General features: G+C 38.7%; 1 protein-coding gene across 1 annotated transcript in view; it reads right to left on the reverse strand.

Moving 5' to 3' along the window:
* The window catches only part of NELL1 (neural EGFL like 1), a 997,636-nt gene that overhangs the window by 18,231 nt on the left and 956,972 nt on the right, over positions 1 to 22,433 (reverse strand). Inside the window, exon 16 of the mRNA XM_052662389.1 lies at positions 16,434 to 16,627. Coding sequence (XP_052518349.1) covers positions 16,434 to 16,627 — 194 coding nt within the window. The remainder of the gene's footprint in view (positions 1 to 16,433; positions 16,628 to 22,433) is intronic.

The following is a 22,433-nucleotide window of genomic DNA, read 5'->3' on the forward strand; positions in this document are numbered from 1 at the left end:
ATAGCTGTGACATGAAACCGTTTGGTCGACTCAGCTGACCAGACTATTACCCACCCCAGCTACAGAAGGACCATCTCAGGAACCACATGCTATTCATGAACAACATTAAACACAAGGATAGATTCTTCTGGAAGCAGGTACTGTTCAACAGGCAGTGAGACACAATCAGAATGTTAAATTTCTCCATGTATGCTGTTTAAAAGAATGAATAAGTGAAGTCTCCAGAATTAGTACAAAATAATTTCACATCTCATCAATTATGTGAGAATGCCAAATAGGCCCCCTTATACTTTAACATGCTTCAGAACAATAGCTGTGTTCATTCTGGCTTTTCAATTACAGGTTAGCTGTCAAAAATTATTTTCTAATTTTTTGGGGAAATAAGAGGGCTATATCTCTTCATAAATTTGAGTTACAGCATACTGGTGTTTGACATGCATATTTTGTGAAAGGATTACCACAGTTGCTTCCACTAACATCCATTTCCTCATAAAGATAGGAAAAAAAAGTAAAAGCATAAAAAGGTGAAAAGTTCTTTAGATGTTAACAACTAGGATTTACTTTCTTGATAAGTTCCCTTTATATTAGACATTAATGTTAACTATAGTTGTCATATTGTACATTACATCCCCAGCACTCACTTGTCTTAGAGAAGTTTGTGCCCTTTGACCACCTTCTTTCAATCCACTTAGCATCCACCCTCCACTTCTACAAGTCTGATCTCTTTTTCTATGTTTTCATTTATTTGTTTGGGCTTTCTTGATACCACCTCTACCTGAAATCATACAGTGTTTGGCTTTCTCTGTCTGATTTATTTTACTTACCATAATCGCATTAAGGTCCATCCATCATATTGTTGCAAATAGTAGGATTTCTTCATTTTTTTTCTGGCTAAATAATATAATATTGTAACTACATACTACAACTCTTCATCTGTACCACAACTCCTCATCCATTCATCCATTTATGAACACTTAAATTATTTCTATGTTTTAGCTATTGTAAATAATGCTTCTATGAACATCTGGGTCAACTTATTATTTTGAGTTCATGTTTTCATTTCCTTTGGATATACTCCCAGTACTAGAACTCCTGGATCATATGGTGATTTTATTTTTTAATTTTTGGGGGATCCTCCATGCTGTTTTTCACAGTGATCATACCAATTCTCAATCCTATGAACAGTGCACAAAGGTTCCATTTCCAGCCAGTATTTATCTCCTGTCCTTTTGATGATAGCAATTTGAACAGGCATGTGGCGATATCTCTTTGTGCTCTTAATGTGTATTTCCCTAATGACTAGTAATGTTAAACTTGGGATGTCCTTGTTGGCCTTTCATATATCTTCTGAGAAATGTCAGGTCCTTTATGCATATTTAGTTGGGTTATTTTTATGCTATTAAGTTGTATGAGTTCTTTATATATCTTAACCCATTGTCAAATAGATGGTTTACAAATTTTTCTCCCGGCCTGTAGGTTATATTTTCATTTTGAGGACTTCTGCTGCTGTTCATAAATTTTTAGCTTGATATAGTCCAAATTGCTTATTTTTGAAATTTTATTGCTTGTGCTTTAGGTATCATATAAAATAAAAATCATTACCATGACAAGGAACTTTATTCCTATTTTTCCTTCTAAGTGTTTCTTGGTTTAAGGTCTTACATTCAAGTCTTAAATACATTTTGATTTTTTTGTGAATGATGTAAAGTAGTGGTGCAGGGTTTTATTTTTACATGTGAATATTCAATTATCCTTGCACCTTTTTTTTATGTGAATAGAAAGTATCTCTTCATTGTTGCTTGGAATTATGATATCATCTGTTGCCCCGTGGCTTTATTTTGGGGCCATCTGGGAAAATTGATAAAGAGACAGAAATACAAGGGATTCAGAAGTAATGTTCCCTGAACTCTATGATTAGAACTTCTTTACAAGGGTTTCTCCCCAGATTTTCTCCTTGGAAAGCAGCTATGGGTAGACAAATATACATTTATACCAAGTTCAGCTGTGGGGTTTTGGTTTTGTGATCTATATACATTAAATAATTTAGAATCAATCACTCTTTGATTGTAATACAATGTAAGCAAGTTCACCTTTAATCTTTTTTGGCATCTTGAAAAATGGACTGATTGTGTCTACCTGGACTTCAAGGAAAAATCAGAAGAAACAATCATGAAATCATTAGAGGCTGGCATGTTACATATATATGTTCAAAGGATGTGTGTCCATGATGTATTAGAAAACATCATGCTAGTGCTTGTTTCTTCACAGCCCAGTGTACAGGCAGGGTACAGTAATGTACAGCCCACTCTAAATTCAGCATATAGTGTAGGATACAGTCCAGTGTACAGTCTAGTGCACCTCTGAGATCAGTGAATATTTAGACACATTGGAGCATATTTGGACACATCTGGTGTACAGTCCAAGGGCACATCCCAGTGTATACTGCAGTGTACATTCTAAGGTATTGTCCAGTGCAAATCTCATGTAAGTTCAGTGTACGGTCCAGCGTCTAGTAGATGTCAGGTTAAGTCCAGTATATGCCCACTGTCTCTGTGCCTGTCTTCTCCATGTTCATAAAATCCTATGAATGGCTCTTAGAGTCATTCTTACAATAAATGGCAAAGAACAAATAATAGGTTCAAAGAAGGAAAGATAAAACACACAAAATGAAGTAAACTGAAAACTGGATTGCTTGACACTGAACTCTGGTAAGTGGTATGCCAGTGGGGGCCTTCTGAGATTACATATAAATTTTAGGAGTATTTTTTTCCATTTCTGTAAAAACTGCCATTGAATTCTTATTAGGGATCACATTAAAACTAAACATGTCTTTTGGTAACATTGACATTTTAAAACTATTAATTCTTCCAGTTAGTGAATAAGGGATATATCTCCTTTATTAGTGTTTTTAATTTTTTTCATCAGAGTTTTGTAGATTTCAGAGTAGAGTTCTTTCACCTCCTTAGGTGAATTTATTCCTAAGTATTTTATTGTGTTTAATTCTATTGTAAACGCAATAATTTCTTTCTCAGAATATCCATTGTTAGTATATAGAAGTATGACTGAATTTGGTGTGTTAATTTTTAATCTCACATTTACTGAATTTATTTATTAGATCCAATAAATTTTGGTTGAGTCTTAGGATTTTCTCTATGCAAAATCAAGTCATTGGCAAATGGAGACAATTGTACTTCCCCCTTTTCAGTTTTGATATCTATTAAAGTTTTTCCACTCTGACGGCTCTAGCTAGGACCTCTTTTACCAAACATTATCAATTCAGTTCAGTTGCTCAGTCGTGTCCGACTCATTTGACCCCATGAATCGCAGCAAGCCAGGCCTCCCTGTACATCACCAACTCCTGGGGTCCACCCAAACCAACATCCATTGTGTTGGGGATACCATCCAACCATCTCATCCTCTGTCATCTCCTTCTCCTCCTGCCCTCAATCTTTCCCAGCATCACAGTCTTTTCAAATGAGTCAGCTATTCGCATCAGGTGGTTAAAGTATTGCAGTTTCAGCTTCAAAATCAGTCCTTCCAATGAACACCCAGGACTGATCTCCTTTGGGTTGGACTGGTTGGATCTCCTTGTAGTCCAAGGGACCCTCAAGAGTCTTCTCCAACACCACAGGTCAAAAGCATCAATTCTTCAGCACTCAGGTTTCTTTATAGACCAACTCTAACATCCATACATGACTACTGGAAAAACCATAGCCTTGACTAGATGGACATTTGTTGGCAACGTAATGTCTCTGTTTTTTAATATGCTGTCAAACATGGTCATAAATTCCCTTCCAAGGAGCAAGTGTCTTTTAATTTCATGTCTGCAGTCACCATCTGCAGTGATTTTGGAGCCCAGGAAATAAAGTCAGCCACTGTTTCCCCATCTATTTGCCATGAGGTGATGGGACCAAATGCCATGATCTTAGTTTTCTGAATGTTGAGCTTTAAGCCAACTTTTTCACTCTCCTCTTTCACTTTCATCAAGAGGCTCATTAGTTCTTCTTTGCTTTCTGCCATAAGGGTGGTGTCATCTGCATATCTGAGGTTATTGATATTTCTCCCAGCAATCTTGATTCCAGCTTGTGCTTCTTCCAGCCCAGTGTTTCTCATGATGTACTCTACATAGAAGTTAAATAAGCAGGGTAACAATATACAGCCTTGACGTACTCCTTTCCTGATTTGGAACCAGTCTTTTGTTCCATGTCCAATTCTAACTGTTGCTTCTTGACTTGCATACAGGTTGACTTGCCACATCTCTACTTGGATAAATTTCTCATCCTTGAAGAATGTATTCAAAGGTCACCTACTCTGTGAATTCATTCCCTATTCCTTTCTTCATTCTCTCAGAATAGAGCATACTTCTTTATCTTAAGTTCCCACGACAAATAAATTGTTCATGACTCTACCATAGCATGACAGGTGGTTAATTGTGTATTCATTTCCTCATTCATCTCCATTATTATCAATATAAATGTAACCATTCATAGTAAAATGCTACATTTTCTGGAAACTAATAAACTTGAGACCTCTCTATCTTTCCACATAGTGTAGATAGAAAATAAAAGGTATCTCCATAAGGTCCATGACAAATTTATGAAAGGAAAAGCCACAAATGGGTATCTACAAAAAGAAATTGGGCTATAACTTAAGATTTAGGGATGAAGCCTAAAGAGAGAACCATTTTTCATTCTGGGTTTCTGTGATCTGGAGGAACATGCATCCCCCCAAATTAGGCAATTATTCTGTGCCTAATCAACTTAGTGGTCTTAAGGTGCCCACAAGCATTGTCACTGTCAAGGAGGTACATTTCACCTAAATAGAACCCACATCCATTTGTACTAGCCTAGGTTTATCACTGAACTCCATTCAGCTGTGGATATGTTTCAAGGCCTCTTTTTCAGTTGACATGAAACATTAGCTAACCTGATGTACTGATTCTCAAGGATGAAACTCTGACCTTGCTTCATTCAACAGTATGCCTTGACCTGTGGTTGGCTTTTGTGATTCTGCTTGTGTGATTTGTTTTTATTTGAATTGGAAACATCCAGAGTATGATTAAAAAGCCAGCATTTCATAACTTAACCTTGATTGTACTTCTTAGCCTCTAAGATGATGCCATAATAATAGTTCAACTATATGCTTAAGTACTGGAAAAATTTATCGAATCAGAATAGAATACTTACAACTGAAAATAGTGGAAACAAAGTGGATTACAAATAAGTTCATTTTTTGAAGATGATCTATGGAATTTGATTCAGGCTTCTTGGTTCAGCTCCTAAAGCCAGATCTTTCCTTCTACAACCTCTTGCAAGCTGTGCTATTCACGGGTAATTTTCATTTTGTAAAAGACTTATGTAACTAACTCTGCTCAGTACTTTATTCATAAAGGAGCGATAGTGGAGACACATTATATTAACAAAATAAGATGACAGGGTTTGTTACTTTCCTGTGGCAATGTCAGCCTAATTCCTAAAAGTCGTCAGAGATACTTTAGGAGTCAGAGCAGCATAAATCAACTCAGTCTGTTGGATTATTAGCACAGCCAATAAATGAGGTTTGGGAAACATTTTAATGATTGGTAAGTGCCCTGCTTTATCATAGACTTTAATAAAACAACTGAAAAATAACTTTTGGTTTCATGTTGGTCAAGACTCAACTAAAATCCCTTGCTTGTTCTAGGTATCGGGGACATAGAAAGCTTTAAAAATAGTACAGGGCCAGGTTGTGAACCTCCACAAAGGTTTGGTAACGTAATATTTTCTAGAATAGAATTAGTAAAGGAATTCATCTTCATTTTGCTGGCTGAATGGGGACCTAATTGCCAACCTCTCCCATAAACCTTTCTCAGCCACTCTAACCCACAATCTTTTCTGTCTCAAAAACTTTTACTCTGAGTCAGTGCCACATGCTTAAATATTGTACTTAATAACCTGAAGTCTGCTTGAGGGAATGTCCTTACATAGTCATTAAAATAGTAGTGAGTTGAGCATTGAGCTCAATCCAGTTGGGTTGACTGATTACTTAATTGGTTTTATAAATGTCAACAGATGTCATATATAGAGTTACAGGACATGTAGCAAAATGAGAAAACTAAGATTTGGAGCAAACAAGTAAACTTCAAATCCCAGCTTACAAATTTATCTCTTGTGATATTAAGTGCACATTACTTGCCCTGAAACTTGGAAACTCAGTTTCTTTATCTTTCAGAGTCATGCTATATCAAACGGGATACTGTTTGTAAATTATAGGATGCTTGGACCTAAATGTATATTGACAGAGGAATGAATAAAAAAGATGTGGTACTTATATACAATGGAGTATGACTCAGCCATTAAAAAGAATGAAATAATGCAATTTGCAGCAACATGAATGGACCTAGAGATGATCATACCAAGTGAAGTAAACCAGACAAAGAGAAATATCAAATAGAAATATGCTATCCCTTATACGTGGAATCTAAAAAGGAATGATACATATGAACTTATTTACAAAACAGAAACAGACCCACAGACTTAGAGAATAAACTTATGGTTACCAGCAGGGAAGGGTCGGGGAAAGGGATATTAGGGAGTTTAGGATCAATATATACATAATGGTATATTTAAAATAAATAACCGATAATGACGCACTATATAGTACAGGGAACTCTGTTCAGTGTTATGTGGCAGCCTGGATAGGATGGAAGTTTAGGGGAGAAAGGATACATGTAAGGCTGAGTTGTTTTGCTGCATACCTGAAACTATCAAAACATTGTTAATCAGCTATACTCCAATATAAAATAAAAAGCTGAAGAAAAGATCATAAATTTCGATTAAAATAAATAATTTTAATGTGCTAGGAAAAAAGAAAAATATAACACACTAAAAGTATTTGTAACCTATTGAACAATACACGACTAATAAAAAAATTACAGGGGGGCGGTCCTAAGATGGTAGAGGAATAGGATGGGAAAACCACTTTCTCCCTCACAAATTCATCAAAAGAACATTTCCATGCTGAGTAAACTTCACAAAACAACTTCTGAATGCTGGCCGAGGACATCAGGCATCCAGAAAAGCAGACCATTGTCTTCAAAAACAGGTAGGAAAAAATATAAAAGATGGGGAAAAGAGACAAAAGAGGTAGGGAGGGAGCTCCATCCCAGGAAGGGAGTCTTAAAAAGAGAGAAGTTTCCAGCCAGGAAACACTCTCACTGCTGAGTCTGTGGCGAGCCTTCGAAGCACAGAGGGCAACATAACAGGGAGGAAAAATAAATAAATAATTTAAACCCACAGATTACGAGCCCAACGGAAACTCCCCCAGCGGAGAAGCAGCGCAGACGCCTGCATCTGCCACTAGCAAGCAGGGTCTGGGCAGGGAGGCGCGGGCTGCAGTGTTTTTTTAAGAATCAGGCCGGAATGCCCCAAGCGTATCCAGAGTGAACTAACTTGGGCTAGCAAACCAGATTGTGGGATAGCTACCACATGAAAAGCTCTAACATAAGACACCGCCAGGACTGCGCACAGAACAAAGGACGGAACAAAGAATTAGCCAGCTGCAGACCATCCCCCTCCAGTGACAGGTAGCCAGAGCCAGAAGGGCCGGAAGGGGGCAATTGTAGCCCCAGAGAAACTTCCAAAATGCAAGCAAGCTTCTTTGCTAACTAAGACTTCTTGGGGTTCTGGACAGTCACCATCTGCCTAAGAAGGGGCACCAGTTGTACACCCAAAAAACTGAGCAGCAGGGACGGGAAAGGCAATAAGTCGCAGCAACCATGCTTGCCAAACACCTGAGCTGCTTGGACCTGGGAAGGGCACAAAACGCAGGCCCAGCTGAGTCTGTGCCTCTGAGGACTACCTCAGTGCCTGAGCCTGAGCGGCTTAGACCGGGGAGAAGCATGCAGCCCAGGGCCAGCCTCAGACGGTTCCCGGCGGAGCAACCTAGAGCCTGAGTGGTGTGCGCCATGAGTGGGGGCAGGCCCAGCGTGGCTGAGACACTGCGAGCACACGCCAGTGTTATTTGTTTGCAGCATCCCTCCCTCACCACAGCGTGACTGAACAAGTGAGCCTAAAAAAAAAAAAGTGTCCACCACCATCCCCCTTGTGTCAGGGCAGAAAACAGACACTGAAGAGACCAGCAAACAGAAGAAGCTAAAACAGAGGGAACCGCCTTGGAAGTATAGATCTTAAGAAATATAAGCCAGATCAAGGAACTAGCCGAAAATGAATTGACCCCACACTGCCTGCTCACCACAGAAAGTCCCAGATATACTTTCACTATTTTTACTATCATTCTTTTTTTTTGTTTTGATTTTTCCTTTTTTCTTTTTAACATTTAAAGATTTTTAAGTTCTTAAAGCAAACACCATATATATATTTTTTTGTGGTTTTTGTTGTTTTTTTAAAAATAATTTTTTTGTGACTTTTTTCTTTCTTCTTTTCTTTAATATTGTATTTTTGAAAATCCAACCTCTACTCTAGATTTTTAATCTTTGCTTTTTGGTATTTGTTATCAATTTTGTACGTTTAAAAACCCAATCTTCAATACCCATTTTTACTTGAGAGCGAGATTATTGGCTTGACCGCTCTCTCCTCCTTTGGACTCTCCTTTTTCTCCACCAGGTGGCCTCTGTCTCCTCCCTCCCCCTTCTCTTCTCTACCCAACTCCGTGAATCTCTCTGTGTTTCAGACGGTGGAGAACACTTAGGGAACTGGTTACTCGCTGGATCTGTCTCTCTCCTTTTCATTTCCCTCTTTTACTCTCCTGGCCACCTCTGTCTCCTTCCTCCCTCTCCTCTTCTATGTATAACTCCATGAACATCTCTGAGCGGTCCAGACTGTGGAGCACACATAAGGAAGTGATTACTGGCTAGCTTGCTCTCTCCTCTTCTGATCCCACCTCATCTCATTCCAGTCACCTCTAACTCCTCCCTCCCTCCTTCTCTTCTCCATGTAACTCAGTGAAACTCTCTGGGTGTCCCTCAATGTGGAGAAACTTTTCATCTCTAACCTAGATGTTTTATCATCAGTGCTGTATAGATGGAGAAGTCTTGAGGCTACTGTAAAAATAAAACTGAAAACCAGAAGCAGGAGGCTTAAGTCTAAATCCTGAGACCATCAGAGAACTCCTGACTCCAGGAAACATTAATTGATAGGAGCTCATCAAATGCCTCCATACCTACACTGAAACCAAGCACCACCCAAGGGCCAACAAGTTCCAGAGCAAGACATACCATGCAAATTCTCCAGCAACACAGAAACACACCCCTGAGCTCCAATATACAGGCAGCTCAAGTTACTCCAAAACTGTTGACATCTCATAACTCATTACTGGACACTTAATTGGACTCCAGAGAGGAGAAATCCAGCTTCAGCCACCAGAACTCTGACACAAGCTTCCCTAACCAAGAAACCTTGACAAGCCACTGATACAACCCCACCCACAGTGAGGAAACACCATAATAAAGAGAACTCCACAAACCACCAGAATACAGAAAGGCCACCCCAAACGCAGCAATATAACCAAGATGAAGAGACAGAGGAATACCCAGCAGGTAAAGGAACAGGAGAAATGCCCACCAAACCAAACCAAACAGGAAGAGATAGGGAATCTACCTGAGAAAGAATTCTGAATAATGACAGTGAAAATGATCCAAAATCTTGAAATCAAAATGGAATCACAGATAAATGGCCTGGAGACAAGGATTGAGAAGATGCAAGAAAGGTTTAACAAGGACCTAGAAGAAATAAAAAAGAGTCAATATATAATGAATAATGCAATAAATGAGATCAGAAACACTCTGGAGGCAACAAATAAAAGAATAATGGAGGCAGAAGATAGGATTAGTGAAATAGAAGATGGAATGGTAGAAATAAGTGAATCAGAGAGGAAAAAAGAAAAACAGATTAAAAGAAATGAGAACAATCTCAGAGACCTCCAAGACAATATGAAACACTCCAACATTTGAATTATAGGAGTCCCAGAAGAAGAAGACAAAAAGAAAGACCATGAGAAAAAACTTGAGGAGATAATACGGGAAAACTTCCCTAAAATGGGGAAGGAAATAATCACCCAAGTCCAAGAAACCCAGAAAGTCCCAAACAGGATAAACCCAAGGTGAAACACCCCAAGACACATATTAATCAAATTAACAAAGATCAAACATAAAGAACAAATATAAAACCAGCAAGGGGAAAACAAGAAATAACACACAAGGGGATTCCCATAAGGATAACAGCTGAATTTCAATAGAAACTCTTCAGGCCAGGAGGGAATGGCAAGACATACTTAAAAGGATGAAAGAAAATAACCTACAGCCCAGATTACTGTACCCAGCAAGGATCTCATTCAAATATGAAGGAGAAATCAAAAGCTTTACAGGCAAGCAAAAGCTGAGAGAATTCAGCACCACCAAACCAGCTCTCCAACAATTGCTAAAGGATATTCTCTAGACAGGAAACACAAAAAGGGTGTATAAACCAGAACCGCAAACAATAAAGTAAATGGCAACGGGATCATACTTATTAATAATTACCTTAAATGTAAATGAGTTGAATGCCCCAACCAAAAGACAAAGACTGGTTGAATGGATACAAAAACAAGACCCCTATGTATGTTGTCTACAAGAGACTCGCTTCAAAACAAGGGACACATACAGACTGAAAGTGAAGGGCTGGAAAAAGATATTCCATGCAAATAGAGACCAAAAGAAAGCAGGAGTAGCTATACTCATATCAGATAAAATAGACTTTAAAACAAAGGCTGTGAAAAGAGACAAAGAAGGCCACTACATAATGATCAAAGGATCAATCCAAGAAGAAGATATAACAATTCTAAATATATATGCACCCAACATAGGAGCACCACAATATGTAAGACAAATGCTAACAAGTATGAAAGGGGAAATTAACAATAACACAATAAGAGTGGGAGACTTTAATACCCACTCACACCTATGGACAGATCAACTAAACAGAAAATTAACAAAGAAACACAAACTTTAAATAATACAATAGACCAGTTGGACCTAATTGGTATCTATAGGACATTTCACCCTAAAAGAGTGAATTTCACCTTTTTTCTCTAGTGCTCATGGAACCTTCTCCAGGATAGATCACATCCTGGACCATAAATCTAGCCTTGATAAATTAAAAAAAATTGAAATCATTCCAGGCATCTTTTCTGACCATAATGCATTAAGATTAGATCTCAATTACAGGAGAAAAACTATTAAAAATTCCAACATATGGAGCCTGAACAACACGCTGCTGAATAACCAACAAATCACAGAATAAATCAAAGAAGAAATCAAAATATGCATAGAAACGAATGAAAATGAAAACACAACAACCCAAAACCTGTGGGACACTATAAAAGCAGTGTTAAGTGTTCATAGCAATACAGGCATACCTCAAGAAACAAGAAAAAAGTCAAATAAATAACCTAACTCTACACCTAAAGCAACTAGAAAAGGAAGAAATGGAGAACCCCAGGGTTAGTAGAAGTAAAGAAATCTTAAAAATTAGGGCAGAAACAAATGCAAAAGAAACAAGAGACCACAGCAAAAATCAACAAAGCAAAAAGCTGGTTCTTTGAAAGGATAAATAAAATTGACAAACCATTAGCCAGACTCATCAAGAAACAAAGGGAGAAAAATCAAATCAATAAAATTAGAAATGAAAATGGAGAGATCACAACAGACAACACAGAAATACAAAGGATCATAAGAGACCACTATCAGCAATTATATGCCAATAAAATGGACAACGTGGAAGAAATGGACAAATTCTTGCTGCTGCTGCTGCTAAGTCACTTCAGTCGTGTCCAACTCTGTGCAACCCCATAGACGGCAGCCCACCAGGCTCCCCCGTCCCTGGGATTCCCCAGGCAAGAACACTGGAGGGGGTTGCCATTTCCTTCTCCAATGCATGAAAGTGAAAAGTCAAAGTGAAGTCGCTCAGTCGTGTCTGACTGTTCGTGACCACAGGGACTGCAGCCTACCAGGCTCCCCGGTCCATGGGATTTTCCAGGCAAGAGTACTGGAGTGGGGTGCCATGGACAAATTCTTAGAAAAGTACAAAATTCCAAAACTGAATCAGGAAGAATTAGAAAATCTTAACAGACCCATCACAAGCACGGAAATTTAAAATGTAATCATATATCTTCCAACAAACAAAAGCCCACGTCCCAACGGCTTCACAGCTGAATTCTACCAAAAATTTAGAGAAGAGCTAACACCTATCCTACTCAAACTCTTCCAGAAAATTGCAGAGGAAGGTAAACTTCCAAACTCATTCTATGAGGCCACCATCACCCTAATACCAACACCTGACAAAGATGCCATAAGAAAAGAAAACTACAGGCCAATATCACTGATGAACATAGATGCAAAAATCCTCAACAAAATTCTAGCAATCAGAATCCAACAACACATTAAAAAGATCATACACCATGACCAAGTGGGCTTTATCCCAGGGATGCAAGGATTCTTCAATATCTGCAAATCAATCAATGTAATTCACCACATTAACAAATTGAAAATAAAAGCCATATGATTATCTCAATAGATGCAGAGAAAGCCCTTGAAAATTCAACATCCATTTATGATCAAAACTCTCCAGAAAGCAGGAATAGAAGGAACATACCTCAACATAATAAAAGCTATATATGACAAACCCACAGCAAACATTATCCTCAATGGTGAAAAATTGAAAGCATTTCCCCTAAAGTCAGGAACAAGACAAGGGTGCCCACTTTCACCGCTACTATTCAACATAGTTCTGGAAGTTTTGGCGACAGCAATCAGAGCAGAAAAAGAAATAAAAGGAATCCAAATTGGAAAAGAAGAAGTAAAACTCTCACTGTTTGCAGATGGCATGATCCTCTAAAGAGAAAACCCTAAGACTCCACCAGAAAATTATTAGAGCTAATCAATAAATATAGTAAAGTTGCAGGATATAAAATCAACACACAGAAATCTCTTGCATTCCTATACATTATTATTCCTAATAATGAAAAAGTAGAAAAAGAAATTAAGGAAACAATTCCATTCACCATTGCAACGAAAAGAATAAAATACTTAGGAATATATCTACCCAAAGAAACTAAAGACCTATATATAGAAAACTATAAAACACTGATGAAAGACATCAAAGAGGACACTAATAGATGGAGAAATATACCAAGTTCATGGATTGGAAGAATCAATATAGTAAAAATGAGTATACTACCCAAAGCAATCTACAGATTCAATGCAATCCCTATCAAGCTACCAGTGGTATTTTTCATAGAGCTAGAACAAATAATTTCACAATTTGTATGGAAATACAAAAAACCTTGAATTGCCAAAGCAATCTTGAGAAAGAAGAATGGAACTGGAGGAATCAACTTGCCTGACTTCAGGCTCTACTACAAAGCCACAGTCATCAAGACAGTATGGTACTGGCACAAAGACAGAAATATAGATCAGTGGAACAAAATAGAAAGCCCAGAGATAAATCAACACACCTATGGACACCTTATCTTTGACAAAGGAGGCAAGAATATACAATGAATTAAAGACAATCTCTTTAACAAGTGGTGCTGGGAAAACTGGTCAACCACTTGTAAAAGAATGAAACTAGAACACTTTCTAACACCATACACAAAAATAAACTCAAAATGGATTAAAGATCTAAATGTAAGACCAGAAACTATAAAACTCCTAGAGGAGAATATAGGCAAAACACTCTCCGGCATAAATCACAGCAGGATCCTCTATGATCCATCTCCCAGAATACTGGAAATAAAAGCAAACATAAACAAATGGGATCTAATTAAAATTAAAAGCTTCTGCACAACAAAGGAAACTATAAGCAAGGTGAAAAGACAGCCTTCAGAATGGGAGAAAATAATAGCAAATGAAGCAACTGACAAACAACTAATCTCAAAAATATACAAGCAACTTATGCAGCTCAATTCCAGAAAAATAAATGACCCAATCAAAAAATGGGCCAAAGAACTAAACAGACATTTCTCTGAAGAAGACATACGGATGGCTAACAAACACATGAAAAGATGCTCAACATCACTCATTATCAGAGAAATGCAAATCAAAACCACAGTGAGGTACCATTTCAAACCAGTCAGAATGGCTGCGATCCAAAAGTCTACAAGCAATAAATGCTGGAGAGGATGTGGAGAAAAGGGAACCCTCCTACACTGTTGGTGGGAATGCAAACTAATACAGCCACTATGGAGAACAGTGTGGAGATTCCTTAAAAAACTGGAAATAGAACTGCCTTATGACCCAGCAATCCCACTGCTGGGCATACACACCTAGGGAACTAGAATTGAAAGAGACACGTGTACCCCAATGTTCATCATAGCACTGTTTATAATAGCCAGGATATGGAAGCAACCTAGATGTCCATCAGCAGACGAATGGATAAGAAAGCTGTGGTACATATACACAATGGAGTATTCAGTTCAGTTCACTCACTCAGTCATGTCCGACTCCTTGTGACCCCATGAATCGCAGCACGCCAGGCCTCCCTGTCCATCACTAACTCCCGGAGTTCACTCAGACTCATGTCCATCGAGTCAGTGATGCCATCCAGCCATCTCATCCTCCGTTGTCCCCTTCTCCTCCTCCCCCCAATCCCTCCCAGCATCAGAGTCTTTACCAATGAGTCAACTCTTCGCATGAGGTGGCCAAAGTACTGGAGTTTCAGCTTTAGCATCATTCCCTCCAAAGAAATCCCAGTGTTGATCTCAGCCATTAAAAAGAATACATTTGAATGAGTTCTAATGAGGTGGATGAAACTGGAGCCGATTATACAGAGTGAAGTAAGCCAGAAAGAAAAACACCAATACAGTATACTAACATATATATAAGGAATTTAGAAAGATGGTAATGATAACCCTGTATGCAAGACAGCAAAAGAGACACAGATGTAAAGAACAGACTTTTGAACTCTGTGGGAGAGGGAGAGGGTGGGGTGATTTGGAAGAATGGCATTGAAACATGTATACAATCATGTAAGAAATGAATTGGTAGTCTAGGTTTGATACAGGATACAGGATGCTAGGGGCTGGTGCACTGGGATGACCCAGAGAGATGATATGGGGAGGGAGGTGAGAGGGAGGTTCAGGGTTGGGAACTCATGTACACCTGTGGTGGATTCATGTCAATGTATGGCAAAACCAATACAGTATTGTAAAGGAAAAAAATCAAAAAGGAAAAGAGGGAAGCGAAAAAAAAAAAAAGTTACAGGATGCTTGGCATATAGGAGGTGCTTAATGACTGGGAGCAATGGACCTAAGTCTAAGTATGGGGAACTAGGTTTATGTACACTGCAGAAGGAAATGAAAACCCACCCCAGTATTCTTGCTGGGAAAAATCCCATGGACAGAGGAGCCTAGTAGACTACAGTCCATGGGGTCTCAAAGAGTTGGCATGATCTAGCTGCTAAGCAACAACAATAAAGTTGTTCCTATACAAGGAAGATGGTCATTATGGAGCAATGATCTAAACACTTAGTAATACAGCTTTCCTAAATATGTGCCTCCAGGTCTGGACGTGTGACAGACTTTAAGGCAGGTGAATGAACTGGGTGACTTTTCAAGGCTCATTTCTACTCTGTTTCCAGGGAGCACGCTGAGTTCATCAGGAGACCAGCTCTCTACAAGGCTACTAAGCAAGTAACTTCTCACAGTTCCCATGCCCACAAAGCCAAAGATTAAACAGTCTCATCCAAACAGACATAAAAATACAATGTAAGAGCTACAGAAAGTGTAATATCAAACGAAACTGTATAGGCAAGATCAACAAAAGAAATAAAGCACCAGGAAATCAAACACTTTAATAGGCCCATTTTGCAAAGCATAAAGCAAAACTAGTCGATGACGGAATTTTATTTTCATAAGCATTAAACTCACTTCCAAACAACTTAAGGTAAGGAATTACCCAGCACTGAGCACAACAAAAAGACATCATTTACCAGAGTTCACAATGTGTCAGAGGTTCACCTGTCTCTGGCCACTACAAGCCTATGAGCCTTGCTTTTTTGGATGTCACCAGAATAGTGAGCAAGTTCATGCAGGTGATCATTTCAGGGAAAAAGAAGGTTTAATCAGCAAGACTGTAAAAGTAGGAGATGAGGGCTCATTAAAGCTCTCACCCAACCAACCTTAAACGCACTGCCGGCTCTCAGTAGGGGGACTCACTGGCTTCTCTGCCCTCCTCCCCCTGTGTTCAGCAGTCTCTCTGCAACCATACATACACCTTACCTCATTCCCAGCAAGTATGCCTGCCACCCAGCATCATCATTAGCTGTAGTGGCGATTAGAACTGAATCCTTTTCAGGAAGCACAGGAGAACTATGAATCAACAACTGGTTGGAGACAGATGGGGAGAGCAGAAGGGGAAGGAAAGAACAGTGACAGTTTCCACTGCACCACACCAGCCTCACCTTGCAGGAACAGACGGAACACCTGTCTTCTTTCAGAGTCCACACCTGCCCATTGCGCTTCAGCCCTCCTTCATGGGGGCAGTCACCAGAGCAGGAGGGCCCAGAGGGACAGAGGCAGTCGAAGCCCCCTGCCAGGTTGATGCAGGCAGAATCATTCCAACAGGTATGGGTTCTTAAGGCACATTCATCAATGTCTGCAAGAGAGAAAGCAGGGAGCTTTAGACTCTAGCCAAGATGATCATTAGAAAGTCATAATCACTGACTGTAGCACTAGTTAACATCATTGAGTGTTTGCTTTGTGTCAAGTACTGTGCCAAGCTGTTCACATGCCTTATCTCCTTTACTCTGCAAAGGAGCTCTGTGTAGGACAATCTGTTCTTATCTCTAGTTGGGAAATGATGGAGCTGAGGCTCCTGTAAGTTAAATAGCATGCCCACTGTCATATAGCTAATAAGTGGCCAGTCTGGGACTCAAACCCATAGCTGTCAGACTCTAATTACTGAATTATTCAGTAGCAACCCTGAACTGGTTTAAGGAGATCCTCAAGAACTATACCATCCAGAGGTAATAAATACTGCTAATTCATTAACAGTATGGAGACACCCCATTGAGATCTGGGTAGTTTAGAAAAGTTGTGAATAGATGAGCCACTGAGTAGGAACAAGTGAGCAACGAGGGCAATCCTGAGCCAATTAGACTGCCCCCAGATCCTGGGGCCAACGTTGAAAGAAAAGGAAATAATTCTTAGAGGATGCCTTGCCTAATCAAAAACTCACCTCCTTAATGGCTAGCAGCAATTTTGCTCACACAAGAAAACATCTTGAGGCTACCGTTGAGGTATGGCATGAATTCTGATGAAAAACACCATATATTTTGCTGTTTTTCATTGATAGTCAAGTATGGAAGAAAAACATAAATCCAGTAGCCCCCTTAACATTCAGAGCTCTGGTGACCTTAGCATCTTAAACAGATAGCTATACATCCCTGGTTGGAGTCCTTTTCCTGAACCTATTCCTTCACAAGCCAGCAAATTCCATCTTTGAATAACTCTTTCAGAAATGTCTTCATTAAATTGAAATAAAATATATTATTTAGTAACTTCTACTTAGGTACCCAGTTCTGAAATCACTCAAGGAAAGTCTACTTGATTTTTCTTGTGACAGTCTTTAAAGTATTTGTATTTGAAAACATTAGCCATTTGTCTGTCAGGTCATTTGTCTTCATTGATTAATCTACTGCCAAGCCCTTCAAATATCTTTCAGATGACAACATATTTTAACCAAAAGTCTGCTCTGCACCAGGGTTTTTTGCACACTGGTGCTATAAATGTTGACAGTGACTTAAAGACACTGTCCTCATGCAAGTGATGAGGAGGAACACAGCAGTATATATAAAACTGGTGGTAGGCTACTAATTGGTAGGCTTGACTCCTACTGTAGGTGAGAATAACAGTATAAATTAACTTACTCTTCACACAAAAATCCATCTCAATTGTAGGCATTTTTTTAAAAGAATTATGGAAGTAAGCTGCACACAAAAAAGTAACTATAAGTGGCATTTCCCCTTTAAGTACTCAAAAATGTGCTCAGAGACATAAAATCAATTTTATTGCTATTATTTTCTGTGTGAATGTGTGTGTATGTATATATATATATATATATATATATATATATATATATATATCAAAGTTTTTCAGAGTTCTTTTTCGCAAGTCATGTCATATAATTGCAGGATGGAAATAGTTATTTTCAGTCTACAAAAGAAGAACTAAGTTACAGAGATGGCTAAGTGGTCACATAGCTGGTATCTCTTAGAGCAAATATTGTGTTGGGTCTTTCAAAAGGTATACTACATCTCTTTCCACTAAACTGTACCAACTCAAATCCTAAAGTCTTCTTTAAGCATACTAGTCTGTGATTTTATCTACTTTCAACTAATTTGCCCTCTAGACATTGCAATTCATTTTCAAGGATAAAATCTTGTATGGTCCCTTTTCAGCATTTTTAGTTGAAATTCAGAGAATATGGTATAATTAGTTTGCTAGAATTTTAAAACTATAGTGACTTTAATAACAATGAGAAACAATGACCTATCTTCCCTTACTGACTATATGCACTATATTGGTATAAAACTTGGCTCTTTAGCCACAGTGCAAAGTGGAAGATGTTAAGGAATTCCAATAATATTTCTAGAAACTAGTTCATTATAAGATTTTTTTTTATCTTTGTTCTACCAATTGTAGCCTCAGTCAAAACATTGACTTATGAATAATTATTCCTCCTTTGACATTTGTGGAAATGATCCTAAATTATGCTATCTAGATTCCAAGTCAGCTACCACAGACCTTAATTACTTCTTCATTACTCCTGGGTAACATGTATGACCCTATGGTGCTCCTGCCTAGAAGCCTCTCTCATCTTCCTAGTCTTTTTCCTCTAATTCTTCCCAACAAAAAGTAGCAATGAATGCAGGAGTCAGGTCACACATTTGAAACCAACTCTTCCAATTAATTGGTGATTATGTACCAGTCATTTTGTACATTACACTGTGTATCCTTGGTCACATTATTTAGTCTTTCTGACCTTCAATTATCAACTGTAAAAAACCATACCCACCTACTCTATAGTCTTTTGAAGGTAAAAATATAGATAACATAATACTCAAAAATATTTGTTTATTTAATGAATATAAATGATTAAGACCAATTTCAAGCCCTACCTCCTCAGTTAAGTATCTTCCAATATGATTACAGTTTAGAGTGATTATTTACCCTCTCTGAACACTCATTGCAATGATAGTTAGGACCTGACTCTTGAGAAACCTATATGCGGGTAAGGAAGCAACAGTTAGAACTGGACATGGAACAACAGACTGGTTCCAAATAGGAAAAGGAGTACTTCAAGGCTGTATATTGTCACCCTGCTTATTTAACTTATATGCAGAGTATATCATGAGAAATGTGGGGCTGGATGAAGCAAAAGCTGGAATCAAGATTGCCAGGAGAAATATCAATAACCTCAGATATGCAGATGACATCACCCTTTTGGCAGAAAGTGAAGAGGAACTAAAAAGCCTCTTGATGAAAGTGAAAGAGGAGAGTGAAAAAGTTGCCTTAAAGCTCAACATTCAGAAAATGAAGATCATGGCATCTGTTCCCATCACTTCATGGGAAATAGATGGGGAAACAGTGGAAACAGTGTCAGACTTAATTTTTGGGGGGCTCCAAAATCACTGCAGATGGTGACTGGAGCCATGAAATTAAAAGACGCTTACTCCTTGGAAGAAAAGTTATGACCAACCTAGATAGCATACTCAAAAGCAGAGACATTACTTTGCCAACAAAGGTCTGTCTAGTCAAGACTATGGTTTTTCCAGTGGTCATGTATGGATGTGAGATTGGGACTGTGAAGAAAGATGAGCACCGAAGAATTGATGCTTTTGAACTGTGGTGTTGGAGAAGACTCTTGAGAGTCCCTTGGACTGCAAGGAGATCCAACCAGTCCATTCTGAAGGAGATCAGCCCTGGGATTTCTTGGGAGGGAATGATGCTAAAGCTGAAACTCCAGTACTCTGGCCACCTCATGCGAAGAGTTGACTCATTGGAAAAGACTCTAATGCTGGGAGGGACTGGGGGGAGGAGGAGAAGGGGACGACAGTGGATGAGATGGCTGGATGGCATCACTGACTTGATGGACGTGAGTCTGAGTGAACTCCGGGAGTTGGTGATGGACAGGGAGGCCTGGTGTGCTGCGATTCATGGGGTCGCAAAGAGTCAGACACGACTGAGCGACTAAACTGGACTGAGTACATGGTTTACTGTTAAGATATATGCTATCTTGGAACAATACTAAAGTGATATTTTTTGCATTATTCTCACTCTTATATTTTTGCTGAAAGTAACAAAACAGTGTCTTATGCTTCTCTCATCACATTTATAAACTGGTTTGTAAATCTGGGGATACAGATAGAGAGTATATTGATGATAGCTAGGTAGCTAGCTCATCACTTATATAATCATAAAAATAAAACTCAGGTTTCTTTGAACTCAATTCTGATTTTTATATTCCTCACCAGGACTACTGCATTAGCCTCCTAGCTGGTCCATACTGACTCCAGCTACTTTTTACTCTAATTCAGTGATTTTTTTGATTGTGGACAAAATATAAATATTTGGAGAGATTTTTAAAAGTACTGATGTTTTCTAGTGGTGGCTCACCACTAGAAATGGGCTTAATTGGTGTAATTTAGGGTCTAGACATCCGGGCTCTGTTCAGCCAGAGGAGAATCGTTGCTGTAAATACCTCTACATGGTAGTGGTGTTGTATTAAAAAGCAAACCTGTTCATGTCATTCCTCTGCCACATCTCCGTGGATATCTGATGCTTCTAATAGAACATTCAATCTCCTAGCATACACAGAAGGCTTGATTTGGCACTTCAGTTGTTACCTTCTGTCTCTTCCCCTGTCTCTTCAAAAGTAATGGGTGACCCACAAACAGGCCATGATGTTTCCTCTGCCTGTGCCTTTCTAATTATGGGAGTCTGCCCCGTCCTTATCTCTTTTTCTTAGCGTACATGGAATGGGTGGTGTGTAAATTAATTGAAAAGGTAAACTTTTCCCTTTCCTGTGTGCTATCTTTACTCCCATGCATTCTTCAAAATCAAGACCAAGCATCACCATCCCTCATTCTGCAAGATGGTCACTGCTGGTGTTTTAGTTTCTCTGTACCTTGCTCTGTATCCTTGCATTCATCTCTTGGCAGTTATATGTTTAATATATCCATGGCTCCATAGGTAGACGGTGAGCTCATTGAGGGCAAGAACGAAATCTTTTTCCTTTTTCTCATTAGGAAGTGCAAAAGAATATACTTTGGATGTGCAATGTATTTATTTAACTTCCAGACAAGAATACTGGAGTGATTACCATTTCCTCCTCCAGGGGATCTTTCCAACACAGGGATTGAATCTGCATCTCCGACACTGGCAGTCGAATTTTTTACCACTGCACCACCTGGGAAGCCCATTTAACTTACCTAAATCCAGGAATTTTACAGACCAATACAACTATAAAAGACTGCTTTGCCAAAAGTTAGTGTTTGGGGTGTTCAATAAGCATGAGGCATAACCACAACCCTTCTCTTCAGGGAACACATCTTATTGTTGACTTTTCATCTGGGAAAGGTCTTGGGTCTAGTTCAAAATACAATACAGAACGCAGTAACCACACTGAAATAGGAAAGCCACCTTTCCTCTTCCCTCCATATCCCAGTTTCCTGTCAAATGCTTAAGGGAACAATGGCAGAGAAAGACTCATCAACAAATCACCCCAGGGACTGTCTGAAAGATTAATTTTTATTCTATAATGGCAACAAAAGGATCTTTAACTTATGGTCTCCTCAAAAATACTCTCTAAATTGGCAATTAATGCCTGGCTCGAACATGCTTTTTTAACATTTGGTTATTTTGCATTTAAGAAAGTTACAAACATATGGGCAGTGTTTTCCTCTTATAAATTAAGAAACCTGAGCAAAAAGATGAACACACCTAGGGGTGCACAATAAAAGCAGGGTGCAAAACCTGGATTTGCTTTTGTTGCTCCAGAATGAAAGGATTTCACAGTTGAATATAGGACCATATTGCCTACAGAGTTCCATGTAATTGCTTTACTTATGACACAGAAATCTAATTCTGCTTCCATGCAATTTAACAGATTTATGGAAAGCCAGATGTTAGCAATTATGGAAACTGACATTATTCATATTCTTGGTAATACAGACCTGTTTGCTCTGCACAAAGCCAACTTAATCTATTATACATATCCCAAGGCATCCAAAGGAAAGAGGCACCCTATTTACATATTGCAACTGTTGTTCTCTGCTGAGCAAACACAAAGACAGTCACCCATGATACTTACCCAAATCATCAGACAGGCCTCCAATGACAAAGAGGCAATAAACCAAAAATCAGGCAAAATATTCCTTACACAAATCTATAATCATTAA

This window comes from Budorcas taxicolor, chromosome 25, assembly GCF_023091745.1.
Source record: "Budorcas taxicolor isolate Tak-1 chromosome 25, Takin1.1, whole genome shotgun sequence".
In the NCBI taxonomy this organism is placed as follows: Eukaryota; Metazoa; Chordata; class Mammalia; order Artiodactyla; family Bovidae; genus Budorcas; species Budorcas taxicolor.